This window comes from Hyposmocoma kahamanoa, unplaced genomic scaffold (assembly GCF_003589595.1).
Source record: "Hyposmocoma kahamanoa isolate Upper Pololo Valley unplaced genomic scaffold, ASM358959v1 76, whole genome shotgun sequence".
NCBI lineage: Eukaryota > Metazoa > Arthropoda > Insecta > Lepidoptera > Cosmopterigidae > Hyposmocoma > Hyposmocoma kahamanoa.
This window is the reverse complement of record NW_020653900.1, coordinates 691,521-709,873: the sequence shown is the minus strand read 5'-3', so window position 1 is coordinate 709,873 and position 18,353 is coordinate 691,521. Positions and strand designations below refer to the sequence as shown.

The following is an 18,353-nucleotide window of genomic DNA, read 5'->3' as shown; positions in this document are numbered from 1 at the left end:
TAGTTTTAAAGTAAATAAAAGTACCAAAAAGACAAATTATTCACATTTCAAACAGAGAACATTTTTGCATAAAATATTTTGATAGCTACAAAAATACGAAGTCAAGTAGGTAGTAACTTTAAATACGTATATATTTATTATTAAAGATGTAGTATGTACGTATATACAATATATTAAGGATTACAAATAAAACATTTTATTATGAATTTTACTATTTTATTCTAAAGGGCATCTATCCTTCTCAGTATTTTCATTGTGTGGCGTCTATCCATATAGGTAGGCATTTATCCTCAAAAAAATAGGTTTGCAAAAAATCAATTTCTTCAAAAATCAGTAAATGTTAGATCAATAAAATCAAATATCAATGTAATGTAAAAGATTAAACTAGTTATATCCATAGGAATTCTAGAGTCGGCGGACTAAAGCACATAAGTCAAAATCCAAAGTCATTCATTTAAATTAATACATCTACCGGCTTAAGCACACAAGTCAAATTCATTTGTTACTTCATGCATTTGTACCTTTATTCTAGAGGCGTCTTATTCAAATTTATCATTCTCTTCACATCTTCCAACACTATAAACAACACAAAAATATGTAATTATACATTAACAAATGAAGCACTTTTTTGAATTATGTGTTTTAGTCCGCCGACCCTAGAATTATTCGTGGTAAACTAATAATTTTTAAATTAGGAGGCCCTTTCAAAAAGTGGGGCATCTATCCCGGTTCTACCCTAATTCCACGTACTTATGAGGTCGGTTTTTTTAGTACTCTGTACTGATTAAAGCATACTGTCAAGCCTTCTAGCCTTTGGGTTAAGTATAAGTCAGGCGACCCTAAACACTGTGAGGGTGCAGTATAATAATGCATTTAGGATGTTGATGGGACTGCCGCGGCATTGTAGCGCATCAGGTCACAGAGGCGCGCACTTGGTTTTCATGCCATCATTAGAAAAAGAGTAGCTTCCCAGTGGCGATGTGTGCGCGGGAGCTGCAACAGCATCCTGGCCATAGTGGGAGATAGATTGTACTGTCTTATTCAAACCCACTGGATGAACCTACATATAAGAAAGCATAGTGCATGATACATTATTATTTAATTGAGTCTAGTGTTTTATTGTTCTTTATTCTAACAAAAATTCGTATCAGACTGGTATGAAAAACAAATTTATTTCTGGAATTACAAGGAAAACCATAATATCCTCGTAGGTACTAATTATTTCTTACTTTTCGACGTATTTCCTATAACGCTAATTACTGCTAAATTTGTTTTAATGCCCAAAATTGTTTTATATTTTTTTCGATAACGACAAATTTTAATGCTAATGGTATAACATTTTTAGCATCTTTCATGCATCTCAGTTGACTTAAAAATTGTAAAAAAATGACAACTAAATTTTTATTGAAAATTAAAATAAAACAAAGGTAGGTAATAATATTGTAATTGTGCGTAATAAGGAAACCACAAACTTCACAATATTTCTCTTAATTATATGTAAAATACGACTATACAAATAAAGCCTATTTAATAACAAAAAATACAATGATCCCTAAGAGTATGCGAGATGTTAAAGGAGTAGATATTTCGAGAAATTAGGATTTAGATTGGATATAATCCAAAAACTCTAATTGATTTTCTGGACATTTTATGAAATCCAGAGTTTCCGGGAAAAATGTCTACCTTTTCTCGGCTATTATATTTGGTCTTCATGAATTAATGAGAGGGTGGGAAGAAATTCTACAAGTACATTGAAAATAACCTCGTTAGAAGCTTGCCGGCTCTTTTTCCATCTACCGACCCGAGATGTCCCTATCTACCGACCCGAGAGATAGGGTTTTCCGGAAAGACTACGGGCTTGACAGCAAGACCATGGTACACCGGCCGTCAGGGTCAAGCCCTCCGCCAGTGACACGCCTTCACAGGCGTCTCTGGTGGACCCGTACTTGGTTATGGACTCGCTGGGGAGTGTGGTGAGCTGCAGAGAAGGACATATTTCTCTGCCCCAGATGCATGTGGCTGGGGCGTCTGTCTCGTGCGCAGCTAGCGCGTCTTAGTACCTAGCGGTCTAATTGAAGGCCAGAAGCGAGGAGACGCGCAGGGCATGTGAGTTGCCCTTTAAGCTGGAAGCTGTTTCCGGACATTGTCACAGGACACTACGACTGACATCTCCGGTACTAGCCCAGAGACCTATTAGAGGATAAGCTAGATATTCTCCGGTCCCTCCAGCCGCTAAGGTTACTGGGAACTGGAGCTCCTTCTCCACCACCAATGAGGAGATTTGGTAGTGAGCTTTAGAGTCGACAGCTTAGCGGTGGCGACAGCTTAGCGGTGGCAACCGCTAGTTGTACGGACAACGGCTCATCAGACAACACATTTTTGTTCAAAAATCGCCTCCATTGCAACGGAACAAGATACGTCAATGTGTAGCTTGATGTGCTGGCGTGTGTACAATGCGCAACGGGAAGTGAGCGTGCCTACAGCACCGGTACCTATCTGGAGAGTAAGGAGTTTACCGTATGTGCACCCGGGGTGTCTCACCTGAGACACCAGCCTCTCGAGAACAGGATGAAGTCAATATAATAATAATAATAACGCACACAGTCAAGTGACAGAGGTCTGTGACAATCCTGTACACTGGCTGATCTGGGGTCAGAACCTGAACTTGCAAGGTTCCTGTGCGCGGACTGGGACAACGGTGAGGGACACTATAATCAAAACTAACGTAGAAATATATGGGGCTGCCCTTTTTCCATGAATGGTATTCCCTAAACCTTCTAAAGCTTTTGTTGTCCTTGTCATGAGGCTTCTGGTTTCTTCTGAAAGGCTCCCAATTGGCTCTATTGCATTGTTGGCGATTATACCGGCTCTTGTGATACCATACGTTGGTACTTCTGTGCTGTTTCGAAGGCATAATGTTTTAATTTAGTAATATCTTTGTACCTCATATATTTTTTTGCTTGAAAAATCACAAACCTACACACTCGATCTTCCAATCCAGTAATTGCTTCTATTCTATCGGAATACCTACTCGAAGAACTTTTGTACTGTTCCCGTCATTAGTCGTTCCTGCAACTTGTTTTACTATGTCTATTAAAAGAGTGAGCCTATTCTTAAACACGTCCTCGATATTTTTTCATTACTTTTGATTTCCTTTTGCTCATTTCGTTCCACAGCCCAGTTACACAATACGTAAAAGTAATTCCATGGAAATACGGACGTGTGTAAAAATTTTAAAGGATTTTTTGTGAATTTCTCATAAACTATCAATATTTTCATGTTTCATATTTTAATATAAATTATAATGATTTTTATCTTTAATTAGGCCATACATTGTATTTCAGTATATCCAATCACCAATGAGTAATATTATATTTTTAATTTAGTTTCTAATCGCTCCTGTAAAGTAACACTTTTTCCTTTTCACGTTTATTCGGTGGGTTATGTCGATAAGTTAATATGAGCGGCGCCCTAATTAAGAGCCACGTCCACGACCTTGACGCAGGGTCCATGAAATCGAGTAGTGTAATTAATAAACGTTTTATGAACTTATACATAAGTCGGCTGAATTAGGGACTAACTCCCTAACCATTTGTTACAACTTCCTAAGATAGTGTAAGAGCGCGTTCCTATTATGTCGTAAGATTTTAATTATCGTTGAACGACGACGTGTTTAGCCTATTCCCATATCACGACTATCTGTCGTGACTGTGTTGTGGACGTTTATTTTATCGTTGAACAACTGTTGTGTCTAGCTGTTCCCACAAGATCGTGACGACTATTTATCTGTTCATGGCAGCCGCCTTGTAGTTTGCACGACAGAAGCAATTGTTTGAAGCTGCGATTATCTGTCGTCACATTTTTATTGTGACATTTTATTTATCATCTGACGTCTGTCGTTCTAACTCTTCCCATTGTCACGACAGTCGTAACGTCAAAAAAGTCGAACGGCAGTTAATCGTGTTGTTCTATGAGTGAACAACTTTGTTTAAATATACAAGTCACGACGCTTTAAACTGCACGACTATATGTCGTCACGACGTAATGGGACGACGCGCCCTTAGGGTCCCTTGGAAAGCAATAATAATAAATAATAATAAAATAAATATGTTTATTTCTCACCACAAAATACAAAACAATATACCTACATCTTGCTCACACGCACGCACGGGCGTGTGGACGCACACGTGCGTGCGTGTGTGCCAGTACGTGCGTGCGTGCGCGCTTGTGTGCGCTTGTGTGTGTGCGTGTGTGTGTGTGTGTGTGTGTGTGTGCCTGCGTGTGCGTGTGTGTGGGTGTGGGTGTGTGTGGGGGGGTGTGGGTGTGTGTGTGTGTGAGTGTGTGTGTGTGTGTGTGTGTGTGTGTGAACGCGTGTGTTTGCGTGTGCGTGTGAATGTTTGTATGTGGAGTTCTTAATTTGTTTGCAGTTATTCATTTGGCTTGGTCGAGCGGCAGGGACGCTGTTCAATCGTGTTTTCACACCATATAGTAATCAGTGCATATCCTCAATTTTACTATTTTATTTTTCCAAATTGATTGATTGCACACTTTCATTGTTATGCGGTATCAACCAAAGCCATTTGAGGTTGTATAGACTCTTAAGGAAGTGGTGGTACCAAGAACTATTTACGAAATAATTTGAACTATTGTGTGTTTTACAGGTTAAAAACACTTACTTGGGTCATTGAAAGTCACCAGAATAACATCTTCGATTTGAGATGAATTTTTATTCTTCACAATATCAAAAATACTTTTTACACCCTTCCTTACTTGACGTATATCATTTCTCATAGAAGAAGTGTCATCTATTACGAAGGCTAAACTGCTTTTACTATTCTGATCTATAAAATCACCATATACACTCTTGATTATTAAAAGTAATATGACCTGTCTATAGAAACATTCTACACACGACATTTTTATTCGTTGTCATCACGAGAATATTATATACTGATTAAAACTACAATTTCACTGCGTTTATATATAAAAAAAATGTTACTGGAGAATTGTGATAAGGGGTATTTTGTTATATGTCTAGAGACTTTTAGGAATGTTCACATGTGTTCATGTTATCAATGATCGCTAATATATATATATTTATTTATTTTGATATTTGATATTTATTTATTTATTAAGGATTGCCAACAAAGTTTACAACTTAACGTATACAAAACAATAAATACTTATTAATTAACATATAGTTGCAACTTCAATTATAGGCAACCACAGCAAGGAACTGCATGTATATTTAAATGTACAAAAAAAATGTCTACCGATAAAATGAAATTAAAATTAACAATAATAATAATAATTGAAATCCAATAATAAAAATAATAAATTAATTAAACCTAAGCTAAAGCTACAACATTGTTCTTTCCTTAAATTTATATAATGTATCACAAAATATATCAACAGTTTCATCTTCACCGGACACTCGATTATATAAACTAGATAGGCCCGAATGCTTTCCTACATTCGGTCTACACAAACGGACATGAAATAAAGGACGCGGCTGTCGAGGCGGACTCGCAAACCAAATTTATTGAGAATAGACGGACAGTCTATCATGCCGTTCATAATTTTATGTAAGAAACATAAGCCTAAAGTATTTCTTCTACCATTCAAAGTTTGCATGCCAAAGTGCTCAAGTCGGGCACTGTAACAGTTTACGTCATGAGGCGGCCTGAAGCGGTACGCCAGGTGTCGTAGAAACCTTCTTTGGACTCTTTCAATTCTCTCAACATGGAGTCGATATGTCGGGGACCACACAATGCTACAGTACTCAAGCTTACTTCTGACATAGGCATTAAATAGTAATAAGGTAGTGGAAACCTTCCTGAACTCCTTTCTATTTCTAAAAATAAATCCTAGTGATTTGTTAGCAGCGGCCAGCATACTGTCAATGTGAATAGAAAATTAAAGCCCGAGTCCACCACTACATCCAAGTTTCGTATCTTAGAAACTTCTTTAACAGTTTCACCTGAGATATTGTACTGGGGACTGTGAGGTTTACGTTTTAATGTGAACTTAATATGGAAGCACTTACACTGAATTCAGATACCTTTTTTTAATGTGACACTAATCAATGAGTCTATAAATATCAGCCTGCAACAAATCAGCATCATTGAGACTTTTAATAACCCGCATTATTTTAAGATCATCAGCAAACAAATAGCAGATCGAGTTCTTAAACAACCTTTCAATGTCATTAATGAATATAATGAAAAACAATGGCCCAAGGTTTGAACCTTGCGGCACTCCAGAGCATGAAATAAAAGGATTTGAACTATAACCATCAATTACAACTCTAGAACACCTGTTATTTAAATATGATTGACACCACTGAAGTAGGGAGGGACATATATATATATGAGGAACACGCCTGTCCATAACAGTTGCAATAACACTCAGAGGTTAAAATCGCAATAACGAGTTCATCCAGGGAAGTACTCCCGTACCGAGGTGAGTGGCCAGTCTTAGAATACAAGATTTATTCGCTGAAAAATGTAGTTAACAATGCAGGTCTTATAATATATCTTATTAGATTGTACATTTCTCGAATACTTGGCATGCAAATATTTTACACAATGCTTATGTCACTTTAGACATAGCATGCATTATAGTTAAATTAAAACAATATCATAAACAAACTAAAATAATTGGAATTTAACCAGAAAATAAGAAGCCAAAAATATAACATACAATAGCTAAATTTTACATTTTATGTCATCACGTAAAAAATCATAAATATTGTAATAATAGCATTGAGTAAGTAACAAATTATGCAATTTCATTTTAAATTGTCTACACTTTAATTCTATAACAGCATCCGGCTGTTTATTAAATAATTTGGATGCTAATACGAACATCGTTCTACTGTAAAATTACAAATCAGTGCGTTGTTTGGGTCGTACTCCTATTTTATTCCTTGTTTCTGGGATATCTAGTGTTGACTATATTAAAGTTGTTTAGATTTTGTTTTACATAAACACAGGCCTCGTAATTATACTTCCTTAACTGGATCCACGAGCCGGCACGGGTGGGTGAGCTGCATACACAGGTTTTTAATGTGCAGGCCTCCGGGGATCTATCGGGCGATATTGTATCACCGGGTGGGTCAACGGAGGACAGTCCCACATAACTCCGCCACGTCATCGCCCGCGGCGAGGTAAAGCATTTTCCAGTGCACAAAAAAAAATTAAGTACAGGCTCCTTACCTATTTCTACCGTTAAGCGCTAATGTGAGCATTACTGCGTTCCGGTTTTGAAGGGTGCTGGTGAAATTAGAGGCACGTGGGACTTGTTAACTTATGTCTCTAGATTACTGGAGCAGCGGCAGTGTTCCTCAGCTCTTCGCGATTTAAAACTCTGAGTGGCACTGCATCTGCTACGGACAAATATGTTGGTTACTACCAGGCGCATGTTAAAATTAAATTACTTCAAAGTTTTACTGCAACCTTTTATCAATGGGTATTTACGTCCGGGCTATCCCGTTCAGATGCCTACGTAAAGTCCGTGTGTGTCTTAGTAATAATTTATATTGCATTCTTTATCATTTACCAATTTTCCTTATATATATAATACGATAATAAAATAGGGTAAAACCGGGATAGATGCCGCAGTGGGATAGGTGCCTCGTTTTCAAAAAACCCAACTTCCCCTAATCGCAACAAAGAATAATTAGTTTAAATAAGGAGGACAGACACCACTCATCAAAGCTCCTGCAGGGCTTCGTGTGGAATAGATGCGTTTGGCTTGTGCATGCGTTTATTAGTCGCCAAAATTATTCAATCTGAACGTTGATGCCCTGATAGGTGAGCTTAGCAGCACGCATGTCGGAGCCCATCTGTCGGTGGCTTAAGAGTACTTATAGACATATGCGAATCGTATGCCCAAAATGTTGTGCTCAAAAAATAATGTGCTCAAAAGTGAATATATGGTTTTTAAGGCGGGAAGTAAGTACCCATCACATGTCCCCCCATTCGTCTTAACGGTCAACAGCTGAATAGAGTGACCTCTTTTAAATATCTTGGTCACGGTATAACAGACGATCTGCGCGATAACGCAGATATTGAGAGGGAACGTAGAGCATTAGCAATGAGAGCTAATATGATAGCGCGTAGGTTCAGTCGATGTACGGCACAGGTAAAACTGACTTTATTTAAAGCTTACTGCACATCGCTGTACACCTTTAGTTTATGGTGCAGGTACACACAAAAGTCTTTGAATGCAATGCGTGTACAGTACAACGACGCGTTCAGGGTTCTGTTGCGGCTGCCGCGACACTGTAGTGCGTCCGGGATGTTCGCGGATGCGAGTGTTGACGGCTTCGAAGCGACGTTGCGCAAGCGCTGCGCCGCGACAATGCGTAGGGTGCGCGACAGCTGCCAGAAACTCTTGACAGTTGTTGCACACAGATGGGACAGTGGACTGCTAAGGCACTGGTCCTCTCTTCATTTAAGTTTACGTACTAACATAGTCATTTAAGTTTTTGCTGTAATACTAACATTTTTTATGGATCTTATTGTAGTCCGAAATAAATGCTTTTTATTTTATTTTTATTTTTTTTATCTCCGCGACGAACACGATAAACGGTTCAAAATTTCAGACGCAAGTATTTACTGTCGCATAACTTTGTAAGTTATAATAAACTTCGTTTAAACGTTTAAACGTTTTATTTTCAGTATAACTATACACTTGTTCATTAACTGCGCACCTAGGTGTTAATAATTGCTCTTTTGTACATAGCTTAGTTATATAACAAAGGGGTGAAGTACTGAATTATATTTCAGGGGACTACAGTCGAATATTACGTAACACTTCATGATAATATTCTAGAATATTTAAATAATAAAAATTGCCATCGAAATTAGGTAGAGAAAACTAGCCTGTAAATAACCCAGATCTTTGTGATCGAAAACTCTGAGTCAGTGCAACTATCATGGATGACTCGTTCATCCCGTCACTTACTAGCATTAAAAAAAAGTTTATTTAACTAGGCGCTTCTATTACGGGTAATATTAGTCACTATTATAAGTCATAATTAAAAAGAAATTAAACATTAAAATATTCATTTATTTACTTAAAATGGTATAACCGAAAATGAAACGAAAGAGAACAAAACAGTGCAAGTTGTTAGGGTTTTCGGTTTTACGGTTTTTATCGAGCTAAGTAGTCAATTTCTTTATATGATAGCAACACAAATTTTTATGATAACACCACTGAACCAATCAGGGAAGTTGGATTGGTTGTTACAATTGGTTGACGCGTTTGGCGGGAACGAATCAGTCAAAATCAAAGTCAAAGATTTTTTATTCCATAGGTAAAATAAATTTACACTTGAAAACGTCACATTTAAGCTACTGCTCGTTCACTACGCTGACCTCCCTGAGATAAACTAACAAGAAACTCTAGGGATTGCTCTTTTCAAATAAACTTAAATGCTATGGAATACACTTTGAATAAAATTTGTGTGGATTCTGGAGCCATGTCGTCTTAAGTCGTCACTTGACTTTGACTTTGACTTTGACTTTGACACCATGGACAATATTAAGCAGGTACGACTATCATTTCGGAAATGGCGAACTGAGCTCAAGTATGTGCAACTCCGTGTACTGTTGGCACACGTGTCATGCAATCTAAGCACTTCTATTGTGTATATTGTTCTGTGCTCATAATTTTTTTTCTGTACCTATGCAATTACTTTCTTGATCGAAGATATTGAAATATGTAAAAACGTTGATTTTTTTTTCCTCAGTCTTAGATGGATGAATGAGATGTTAGGTTAGATTCGGCTGTGAAATAATACAAATATGATAGTTAAGCCTTTCGTTTAATTTAATTTCTTTATCTTTTTGGGCTACTCGTACATTATTGTGTTGTTAACAAAATCTAACCTTTGAACATTCAAATAGTGGTATTAGTTAAACCTAAATGTTATTCGAAACAATTGTTTTTTTAAACCACAACAAAGACAAAAAAAATATTTTTAGACTATTTTTTACAAAGTAAAACTAGGAAGAGCAGGTGCGTTCCTGTAAAGCAGCTTTCCATCACCGCTGTTGAAGATGCCGTGGTAGCCGAAGTTTGCTTCGAATTCTTTGATGTTGCAGCAATAAATGAACCCGTTTCTGACGTCACGCCAGGACCTTGCAACATTAACAAGTTAATAAATTAAATAAAGGCAATCAACTTCTAGAGTTACGATCGTAGGACTTTGAAACCGTTATTACCTTCCATCCATCCATTCGATTTCGTTGCAGACATCTCTGCAGCGAACATAACGCATTGCGTCAGATTCAGTCAAATAAGGGACGTTAACTTGGATGATGGCTACCGATTCTCGAGTAGCAGGGTCTTGTACCACCTTGAAATAAAAGAAACAATTAGATAAAAAGAAAGAGGAAAACCTAATGAAGTAAGCAAAGTGTAAAACATCCAACGCAGGCATAGTAGTGGTTTCACCGGCACATAAGTTCATTAATTTGTCATGATGGGAGATATTAACAAAAACCAGTACAATAATTTAGCATTAGACCTTCCATAAAAATTGAGGCACCGACTGCTGTTCTCCGTTCTGATCCACGAGACTGACAGCTTTGCCAGATATTTGCAATTGCTGTGATCTACCTGTCCAAATCTTAAGAAAACCAGGTGTGAATTTTGCCAAGTTTCTTACTAGCTCTTCTATGCTATCCCAGTTCTGAAAAAATAAGTTGTCGAAACATTGGTATTCGTTGCAATGACTTTAAACGATCGATTTATTGGCAACTGAATAAGTTACCTTGCTGTTGCATGAAGACCACTGAGGGACCACATTTAGAAGATTGTACGTAGCTCTCTGAGATAAACCAGGTAAAACATCTCGTGAATTTATCAACTGTCTTTTAGAAAAGCAACATCTGTTATCCCAAAAAGATCCAGTCCCCAAAATTTTCAATATAGCCATTTGCTTATTACAGTTGTAAATAGTTTCTAAGTCAAAAAATGTGTATTCATTCGCGTACCATTCTTCTCTTTTCAGTTTTTCGGCTGCTACGTTACGGTCAATGTTATGTTCTGCATAAATAGGCACGAAATTATCGACATCAAAGCAGACACTGTATACTTCCAAGAACTGTCCAAGTGCTTCATAACCAATTCTTAATTTTTCAGTGTTACCAGGTAGGCAACTTTCACCAGTTTTTCTTAAAATTGGTCTGTGTTCTGTCCTACATTGAAATTTTTGAAATTCGTGACTTTTGCCATTATACAAGAATTGTTTTTGCTTAAGACACCTAACCATGATGTCGTTTGTTGGGAAGTGTTGAAAACCATTGGGGCAAGATAAACGTACTGGTTGACCATTTGGTATCCTCACGTATTCGCCTACTCTTTCAAACGACGACGGCCATATCAAGCTATCAGATAGTTGTAATACCATAAGAGGCTGTTTTGCATCAAAATCATATTTAATGTTTAACATACAATCTGAAAATTACAATCATTTGTTACATTATACTGTGATCCGTCAACGATGTGGTTTGAAAGAGGATGTAGTGAGAAAAATAGAGAAGGGTATGTCGAAATGTCATGGGCACATGGAGCGAATGAATGAATGTTGATTAACGAAGGAAATATATACGGCTAACGTGGAAGGCTCTATGAAAGAGACCGTTCTCGAAGGACATTCTCAGATCAAATTGAGAGTGTTCTTAAAAAGGGTGCGTAGTGAGAAAAATAAGAGATATGAAAAATTAGACACATAGGGCGCACTATAAGTTTCTGGAACTGGCCACTTACATAAACAATATTTAAAGTAATTACAACATTTGAAAATGGAACTCTTTGGCTGTAGAATACAGTTTGTTGCATCTGACTGTCACTTGTTTTTACATTGTCGCGTCATTTTAGAAATTGGTTGTCTACATCACCATGGATTTAACTCGTGAAAATTTTCGTAGTATGATTTTCTACGACTTGAAGTGTAATTTAATAGCTCAGCGGAGCTTCGCTCGGCTTCAAACTGCTTTTGGCGATGAAGCACCATGCACGACGACTATTTATAGCTGGTTTGCAGAATTCATACGCGGTCGTGTGAATCTCAGTGACAAATGACGTCAAATTTGTTGTAGGACATAGTACCTAACAGGTGACGAAACATGGATTTATAGTTACGATCGCAAAACAAAGCAGCAATCGAGCGTACGGGCCTTTCAAGGTGAGCCGAAACCAACCAAAGTGGCGCGCGTGCAAAGTGCCTCTAAGCGGATGATTGTTTCTTTTTTAATAAAACTGGACACGTGACTACTGTTGCTTTGGAGAATTATTGTACCTTGGATAGTGATTGGTACACGACCATTTGTTTGCCGGAAGTTATTGACAAACTCCGTAAAAATAACCGTAAACGCCGTATCATCATGCACCACGATAATGCCAGTTCTCACACGGCCAGACAGACAAATGAATTTTTGAAGATGAACAACGTTGACCTTATGAGCCATCCCGCGTATAGTCCCAACCTTGTGACTTTTATTTATTTCCAAAAATTAAAAAGCAGTTACGCGGTCAACGATTTTCATCACCTGAAGAGGCTGTCGAAGAGTATGAAAAATATGTTTCAGAGATTGTCACCGAGGAGTGGTGTAAATATTTTCAGAATTGGTTCATTCGTATGAAAATGTTCGTATTTAAATGTGTGCTTTCTAAGCACACATATAAAAAACAGGTACACAAAACTTTGTTTGGCACGATCAATTAGTAAATGCGCGAAGTGTCGACTATGCTTATCTACAATATAATAATTCTAAAATACAATTGCACTTTGTGCACTATATTTGTTAATAAATACATTTATCACTATATAAAGACACAAAATTTTCATATCGCATGGGACATTGCATCTTAAAACTATTAATAATATTTTAACTAATGTAGAAATGCTACTATCCATCCTCGGCGGTTGCTTACATGAAGAATGGTAGTAGAATAGGTACCCTAGTAACTTCATTTCATCATTCTGGTGACAATACGAAAGACAGTAGCTGCATTAAAAAGGTCACTTTTTTAGTAGTTTCTGCTTGGCGTAATGACAAGTTGTTTACATTAACATTACTGGGATTCTTATTTTATCTTTAAACAACAAGTGATTTTGTGATTTTGGCATCTAAAACTAGTTAGTAATATTGTTCATTCACCACTAATGTTGATGTACCTACTTTCGTTTAATATTATATAATGATATGTAAACAAGGGAAATCTGTCATTAGCTTTACTCTTAGCCTACACACTATGTAAAATATTTTATGTAAAGCCGTTGGTTTTCTTAATAAAATTAAAAAAAAAGAGAAAGTGCGTTAAGTGCGTAAACGTTAACGGAGAGTATTTTGAGAAACAATAAATTCATTTCTGACCATTTATAGCATTTTTTTTTATTCATTCCGAAAACTTATAGTGCGCCCACGTAAATGTAAGTGAGGCAAGAGAGCTTTGTCTGGATCGTGCTAAGTTGATCTATAGTGTTTGCCTACCAATGGAACCTAAGGGCGTGTATATCTTGTTACATTATGTGCATTTATAAAACATCGTAGCATATTGTGTGCAGTTACTTGTATAAATTAAGTTATACCTTTTGATGAAATTTCATATTGGCGTAATATGCTTCCATAGCTATTTTTAACCAAACATGTGTATTGGCCCATATTCGATACTTTCATATCGATAGTATAAGTCATACCTTTAAAAGGTATTTGTCCTCCACCATTCCACCAGGATACCTGGAATACAAATTACGTCAATAATATTTCTCGAAAATTAGTTTTGAGTGCTGTTGTAAATATGTGTTATTCTAAATTTCAATTTATAAAAAAAGAAAGAAAAAAAAGAAACAGGAACAGTCGTAGATAGAGTGTTTACTCGTTCATGGTGCAAATAGAAGTGAATATGCCTTGTCAACATTTCCTACAATACGCAATCCAGTGACATAGTAACATCGAGTTTATAATCAGAAATAGAGACAAAATCCAGATTTCAAATAACAAAAAAACCGTTTGGATTTGAAATCCGTTTTGGAGCTGCGATAGAGATACAGACACACAATGATACACAGACAAAAGTTAAACACTATTTTCGTCGGGGGTTAAAACGGGGGTCACAATTACAGATTTGAAGGCTACAAGTTGTATTTTGACTTTTAGAACTTTTTTCTGTTATCATTGATGTTAAAACTCAACATTAGCGCTTACGTTAAAGTTTTAAGACCCAAAATAATTCGGCATCCTGCCCCCACATTTATCTCTTAAATTCGAATTATTTGAAATTTTATCACCATAGCTAATATGGCGAGCACCTTGATGTCACATTTTTATGTCACCACGAGCGCCGCGACCAATGACTGCAAAAGATTAACTCAGTGCCAAACATGTACAAGATCACAGATGATTTTAAATCATTTTGACAGTTCTGCGCAGTAATTTTATCAACGTAAAAATTGAGCGCGATAAACGAGATAAAAAGAAATAATAAAAACAAACAAACTGATTCACATAAATTATTGGAAAAGGTGAGGAGAACATTTTTAATACAGTTCAATACAAGAGAGTAATGAGAAATACGTAAATAATTACTAATACAATGTAAAATATTATGTAAAAACCCGACAAACTAAACAGAAATCCGACATTTTTCATTTGTCGGTTTCGCGACAATAATTAAACGACAAAGATATACGCAATTTCATATCGTTGACCTTGTTCTTCAAAATGTGCAATAATATTCATTACCAGTAAGAAAACTTAGCTTTATCACCTGAAAAAAATATTATCATGGGGAGGCTTATCACACTTACAGGTCACATGCTATGGCCACTCGTACTATAATTTGAATTCGGATAAGTTTATTTGTTACGATACCAAGTGTCGAGACCTTAGAGGGTGAAAAAAAAAATATGGAAGGGACGGACAAGCCGGGCCTGTCACCCTGAGACGTAAATTAACAAATCCCATGAGCCTGTAAACTCAGCAGCAGCACCATTACTCCTCAAACCCAGAACTCAGCAATGCTCACATACTGCTTGGCGGCAGAAATAGATAAGGTGGCAGTACTTCCCTGGACGAACTCTTTCATAAGGAGCTACTGTTGCTATACGCCTGTTTGTTATTAAAACTTGAACTGGCAATTTGAAGGATGTCCTCAATCTGGTTGACATATGTATATACCCCGAGAATGACCTTTCTCCATTTTTTTTACAAATTAAGTTAAATTCTTCCTTTTAAATTTAAAAAATGATTCTACCGACGTCTACTAGCTTACCGCGCCAGACGCTATACCAACTAAGACACGGAACGAACAAGCGGACCTCACGAATTTTTCTATGTGCTTGCGTCGTATCTTTGTATTTGGTTTTTCAACTACTTTTTAGCCGTAGCGCCATCTATGAGAAATCTATGATATTTCGTATTAAATTCTTCTTACCTGTGGTTCAGGGTTTCCTTCAACATTACAATCCATAACAGCAGTAAAACCGTCTAAAAACTCAATATGTTTGTCTGCAGGATTTAAGAATCTCGGTTTAGAGCCAACCGTGACTTGTACGTTTGCGTTACGTGCTTTCTCAAACGTGCTCACCCGGCAAGTGTAAATACCAGAGTCTGTAGTTTGCACGTTCTCCAAACGAAGTTCGCCTTTTGCTATCAATCTACCATCCTGCAAATTTTCGAAAGATCTTTTTAGACGTTTGATAACTTCTATTCTGATATACAGGGTAGTGATGCAACGGAAGTGTCATGACGGAAACAGATTTCTAAAGTAAGTCTTAGCAGAAACGGAAGCGAATGCTGAAGCAAAAGTGTAAATACTATAAAGATCTCAACGAAATAGTTCCATGCAGGGCTTGTTTTGGCTTCATATTTAATCTTACCTGCTAAAAGACGCACGCTCCAACGCTAAGTGACATGGGCGCCTGAGATCCGTGTTGAACGTTGTAAACTTCCGATTGTAAGGTTGTTATAAAGGTTGCGGAAACGGAAACAGACGCAAAAAAGCGTGCGGTACTTAAGCAGAAGCAGAGGTCTGTCGCATCACTAATACAGGGTGTAATCATTAAGTGTAATCAGGCGATTGTTCCGTAAATATGTATAAGAGATATCAAAAACCTTCAAACAGATATCGAAAGTACGTTACCTAACGAGTAAAACGGCATCGATAAATTTTTATAAATTAAACTAAAAATATCCAAATTTTTACTTTAAACACTCCCTTATACATTTAAAATGACATATGTAGAGAGGATTTAGATATTACTTAAAAATAAACATCACTTTGTTTTTATTCAATTAAAATATGGTTTTATTACTTCTTTAACAGCAGTTTGATTATCTGTAAATTTATTGTTACCACTTAAAAGTAGGTCAACCAAGCCTCTCTACTAATATCATATCACGAATGTGTGCGTCCGTACACGGCTCGCGACGAACGGGCGCGCACATATACAATCCACGCCGCTACGTTTGTATAGAGTTACCATACTTGTCTTATTACACTATGGTAATGATTTATAAACATTATCATACAAACCTTGAACCAATTCAAGGAGTCAATTTTTGTATGAGGAATATTGCATTCGATGTCGCTCGAGTGACCCTCTTCAATTAATGTTTTTGATTTAGGAATATCAGGTCTAGGATAAGCTGTGAAACAAACGATTACTATTATTTCGGGGAAGGCAACGGAAGAGATATCAGAAGAAATTATTAAGGACATTTTTCCCAGAAGGAGTAAGTTCTCTGACTTCGATGGACGAACTTATTTTGTTAATTTCAGGAAAAACATTGAGCGGGAAGGAAAAATAACTCAGACTTACATAAGATTTCGTTAATTAAGCAACTAAATTCTTAACTTATTGATCCACCGAATTCAAATACCACTGAAATCAGAATAATTTAGCAAAAGACAATAAAAAACATACAATAACGCACACACTCAACATAGCCCCGCACCAGGGAAACTCTGTGTCGCGGGTGTCATGGACACCTACATAGACAACCACAAATCTACATAAACATTTACTAATATGACTAACTATTAAATCTAGCTTTAAAACTAAAATTTTTATTTTTATTTGTAAACAGACCAGAACAACGCAAAGAAATTTCAACTTAAGACTGTTAATTAAAATCAGTTTTCAGTTTGCCTGGTCAACCTTTTTTCAGTCACACAAAGTATTTCTGTACCTCTTTTAAAAAAAAATTAGAACGCAATCCCTACGGATTCGAACCCAAAATCTAAAATTGGATACAAAAGCTATCATTTTTGTTGGAAATTGCGAGATTAATACCTTACATTACTTTTTAAACATGACAAGGTACTTCATGCAACTTCAAAATTATTCCTTCCGCTTTTTCGTTAAACCTTTCAAATATAATTGGATCGCTTTTTATCTTTGCTTTTCTAACACGTTCCTTCATCTTCTTTTTGTTTTCTGTTTTGATTTTCCTTATTCATTTTCACCGATAGCAAGTACTAATATAAAATTGTGAAAATCAATAATATTAACTAAACATTTATATGAAAAAACTTACAAAATTCTTGTTTTTCGAAGAAAATCTGGTTCGAAGGCAGTTTTTTCTGATTTCGGGGGAAGCTTTTCTCAATTCGGTGGCATAAAATCCACCGAAACCAAGGCCGCGGGATTCAGAAAATATAACTATTTTTGATATTACTCGTAAAAGACAATACTTGTAAAATCAATAAATTGTTATTATATTCTATTTGTTACAACATATATTATAAAAAATATTACATAACCATAAAATTTAGTTTTTGAAATATCGTATACACCGAATTCAAATTTCAACCTGGACCAAATCCACCTAATTAGATATTTACACGCAAAAAGTCCTAAAATTGGCAATAAATGTTATCTTCTGTTTAAAGGTAAAACCTCATAAGTGACATTTTCTACAAAAAGTCTTTATATAGCTTTGGTAAGAAAATCCACTATCCTTCTGCAGGTGAAACTCAATAACAAAAAAGCTATAAACTCAATAAGTGGTTTTATTTGCAGAAAGATGGTGATGTTCTCTCAACAGGTACACAATTTGGAGAATTTTTGTGGATTTCTGGAATGTCACTTTTAAGCAGACGTTATACACTCCATTTTTTGTAGATTTTTGTTTTGAGAAATAAGTGGAGTTTAGTTCATGGACACAGAAAATTACGACTTTGGAGAAATGCCCTTAACAGCTTCTTACTTCAGTTATCCATAAAGTCCAAGTCACATAATCTTTATTTCATAGGTAAGCAAATTACACTTGTAATCGTCATACTGATTAAACTCATTCGTAAGGCAGATTCCCCTGAGAAGAATGAGCAAGAAA

General features: G+C 36.4%; 2 protein-coding genes across 2 annotated transcripts in view; both read right to left on the bottom strand.

The window, feature by feature from the left end:
* The window catches only part of LOC113232579 (hemicentin-1-like), a 23,783-nt gene extending 18,039 nt beyond the window's left edge, over positions 1–5,744 (bottom strand). The window contains exons 1-2 of the mRNA XM_026467346.1: positions 5,696–5,744; positions 4,677–4,841 (exon numbers count right to left, since the gene is read on the bottom strand). Of these exons, the coding sequence (XP_026323131.1) occupies positions 4,677–4,841; positions 5,696–5,744 (214 nt within the window). The remainder of the gene's footprint in view (positions 1–4,676; positions 4,842–5,695) is intronic.
* Positions 5,745–9,824: 4,080 nt separating this feature from the next.
* LOC113232578 (hemicentin-1-like) overlaps positions 9,825–18,353 on the bottom strand; it is a 51,915-nt gene continuing 43,386 nt past the window's right edge. Inside the window, exons 20-26 of the mRNA XM_026467345.1 lie at positions 16,552–16,664; positions 15,451–15,681; positions 13,607–13,754; positions 10,784–11,469; positions 10,538–10,702; positions 10,233–10,366; positions 9,825–10,148 (exon numbers count right to left, since the gene is read on the bottom strand). Of these exons, the coding sequence (XP_026323130.1) occupies positions 10,001–10,148; positions 10,233–10,366; positions 10,538–10,702; positions 10,784–11,469; positions 13,607–13,754; positions 15,451–15,681; positions 16,552–16,664 (1,625 nt within the window). The 3' untranslated portion in view covers positions 9,825–10,000. The remainder of the gene's footprint in view (positions 10,149–10,232; positions 10,367–10,537; positions 10,703–10,783; positions 11,470–13,606; positions 13,755–15,450; positions 15,682–16,551; positions 16,665–18,353) is intronic.